General features: G+C 37.8%; 1 protein-coding gene across 1 annotated transcript; it reads right to left on the reverse strand.

The window, feature by feature from the left end:
- Positions 1–272: 272 nt before the first annotated feature.
- Positions 273–1452, reverse strand: TAAR1 (trace amine associated receptor 1). Its single transcript, XM_026121113.2, is given in 1 exon segment — positions 273–1452. A coding segment is annotated over 1 exon segment (1047 nt). The 5' UTR covers positions 1382–1452; the 3' UTR covers positions 273–334.
- Positions 1453–1901: the final 449 nt, after the last annotated feature.

Genomic DNA, 1901 nt, shown 5'->3' on the forward strand with positions numbered 1-1901 from the left:
ACAGCAAATAAATAAAAACATTGTGATATATCCACATCTTTCTCGAAAAAATTAATCTGTTATATCAGAATCATCCCTTAGCTGCTGTAAGGTTTTTTAAACTGAAGTCTTGCTCTCTTGTGTATTATTAATAATTGTAACCAAAGCACGACCTCCACTTCCCAACCTGTACTGAAAGAAGATTTAAGGCACAATAGTTGGTTATTTACTTGAACCAAATTTGATAAGTGAGTAAACAAATAGGTGTGTTATTTCCTTCATTGTTGGCTGCTACTTCTAGTAGTTCGGCCTCCAGGCAAAAATTCAGAACAATGAATCAGACATTTGAAGCACGTTACTCTAGAAATAATTGAGTCCTGGAAGAATCTTGTTTAAAAACTTTTCCAAACAGAACCATCCTTAATGCCCTGCGAAAACAAATGTAAAAACATGCATAAATAATAGGATTAAAGGTAGAATTTAAATAACCAAACCAAACCAAAGCATCAATGATAATAGGAGGTGTCACGTAATTCATAAAGGGATTGGTTGCTATAAAGAAGAAGAATGGGCACCAGCATATGAGAAATACTCCCATCACTATTCCTAGTGTCTTTGCAGCTTTCCTTTCTCTGCAGCATGAAATGTGGTGCTTCATTTCAAATTGGATCTTTTTTTGGCTAATGGCATCAATGGATCTTGCTTGCCTCTTGGCTGTAGAGTATATTTTCGTATAGATGTACAGCATAACAAATCCAGGGATGTAAAAAGACACCACAGAGGCCACAACACCTGAAGTTTCACTAAAAAAAAGAAAGTATCCTCCTCCACAATGAGTGTGATTATAAATCTCTTCTGCCCCTCTCAGATTCAGCTCTAGAAAGATCATCCCGAAAGCAAAAGCTGCAGGAACAGTCCAACTTATGAATAGCATGACCAGGATGACAAAAGTATTTATCTTTGATTTGTATCTTAGAGGATCACAAACAGCATACTAACGATCAACAAATATGAAATAAAGATGGAAGATGGAAGCTGTGCTCAGCATAATGTCCATGCTCGTGTGGGTCTTGCAAAAGAACTCCCCAAAATACCAGCAGTGCTCAACAGAGCGCACCATGCTGTAAGGCATGATGAAGAATCCCAGCAAAAAGTCAGCTGTAGCCATGGAAAGTATCAGGAAATTGGTAGGGGTATGGAGCTGCTTGAAATGTGATATTGAGATGATAACCGTCAGATTTCCAACCACTGTGGCCAGAATAATGAAAGACATGATGATATACATGGAAATGCGGATACTGTTTGACCAGGCACTTTTTATGCAAGAGCCATTTATGGATTCACAACACAGCTGCATCCTTCCTGAGAGCTCAGATCCATTTAAGTATACAGGATATGGCATGGGTACTGGTCGTCCTAATGCTGAGATACACTTACGGCTGTTTGTTTCTTTCTTTGGTGGAAGTACTGCACAAGGAGCTGCAGGGAGAAAAAAAAAATCACAAATACCTATTAATTAAGGATGAAGCTATTTTGTAATTACACTTTTAACAGAATTACAGTATTATCATTAGACTTCCCTAAAGTGGGAATCTCATTTTACCAGATAAGCTGTATAATGGGGAGTCTTCACACCAGAATAGCAGCAGCTTCCAGAGACCTACATTGGGGGATGTCCTGTCTAGCAGGGAGATGGGAAGCTCTGCCGAAATTTCTTCTCTTAGGCTTTTTTTTCTCATTGTTTTTCTAAACAGTCTCACCCTCCTTCTGCAAAATTAACCTAAGTCCCTCAGCTCCCACTTTGGTCATGCAAAACAGTAATTTTCAATTCTGAAGCTCATTTTACCGATTTTTTTTTTTTGATATTTAGATCTAAGATCTAGAAGTCTAAAGCGGAAAGTAAAAAAAAAAAAAAGTAACTG

Source organism: Dromaius novaehollandiae, chromosome 3 (assembly GCF_036370855.1).
Source record: "Dromaius novaehollandiae isolate bDroNov1 chromosome 3, bDroNov1.hap1, whole genome shotgun sequence".
In the NCBI taxonomy this organism is placed as follows: Eukaryota; Metazoa; Chordata; class Aves; order Casuariiformes; family Dromaiidae; genus Dromaius; species Dromaius novaehollandiae.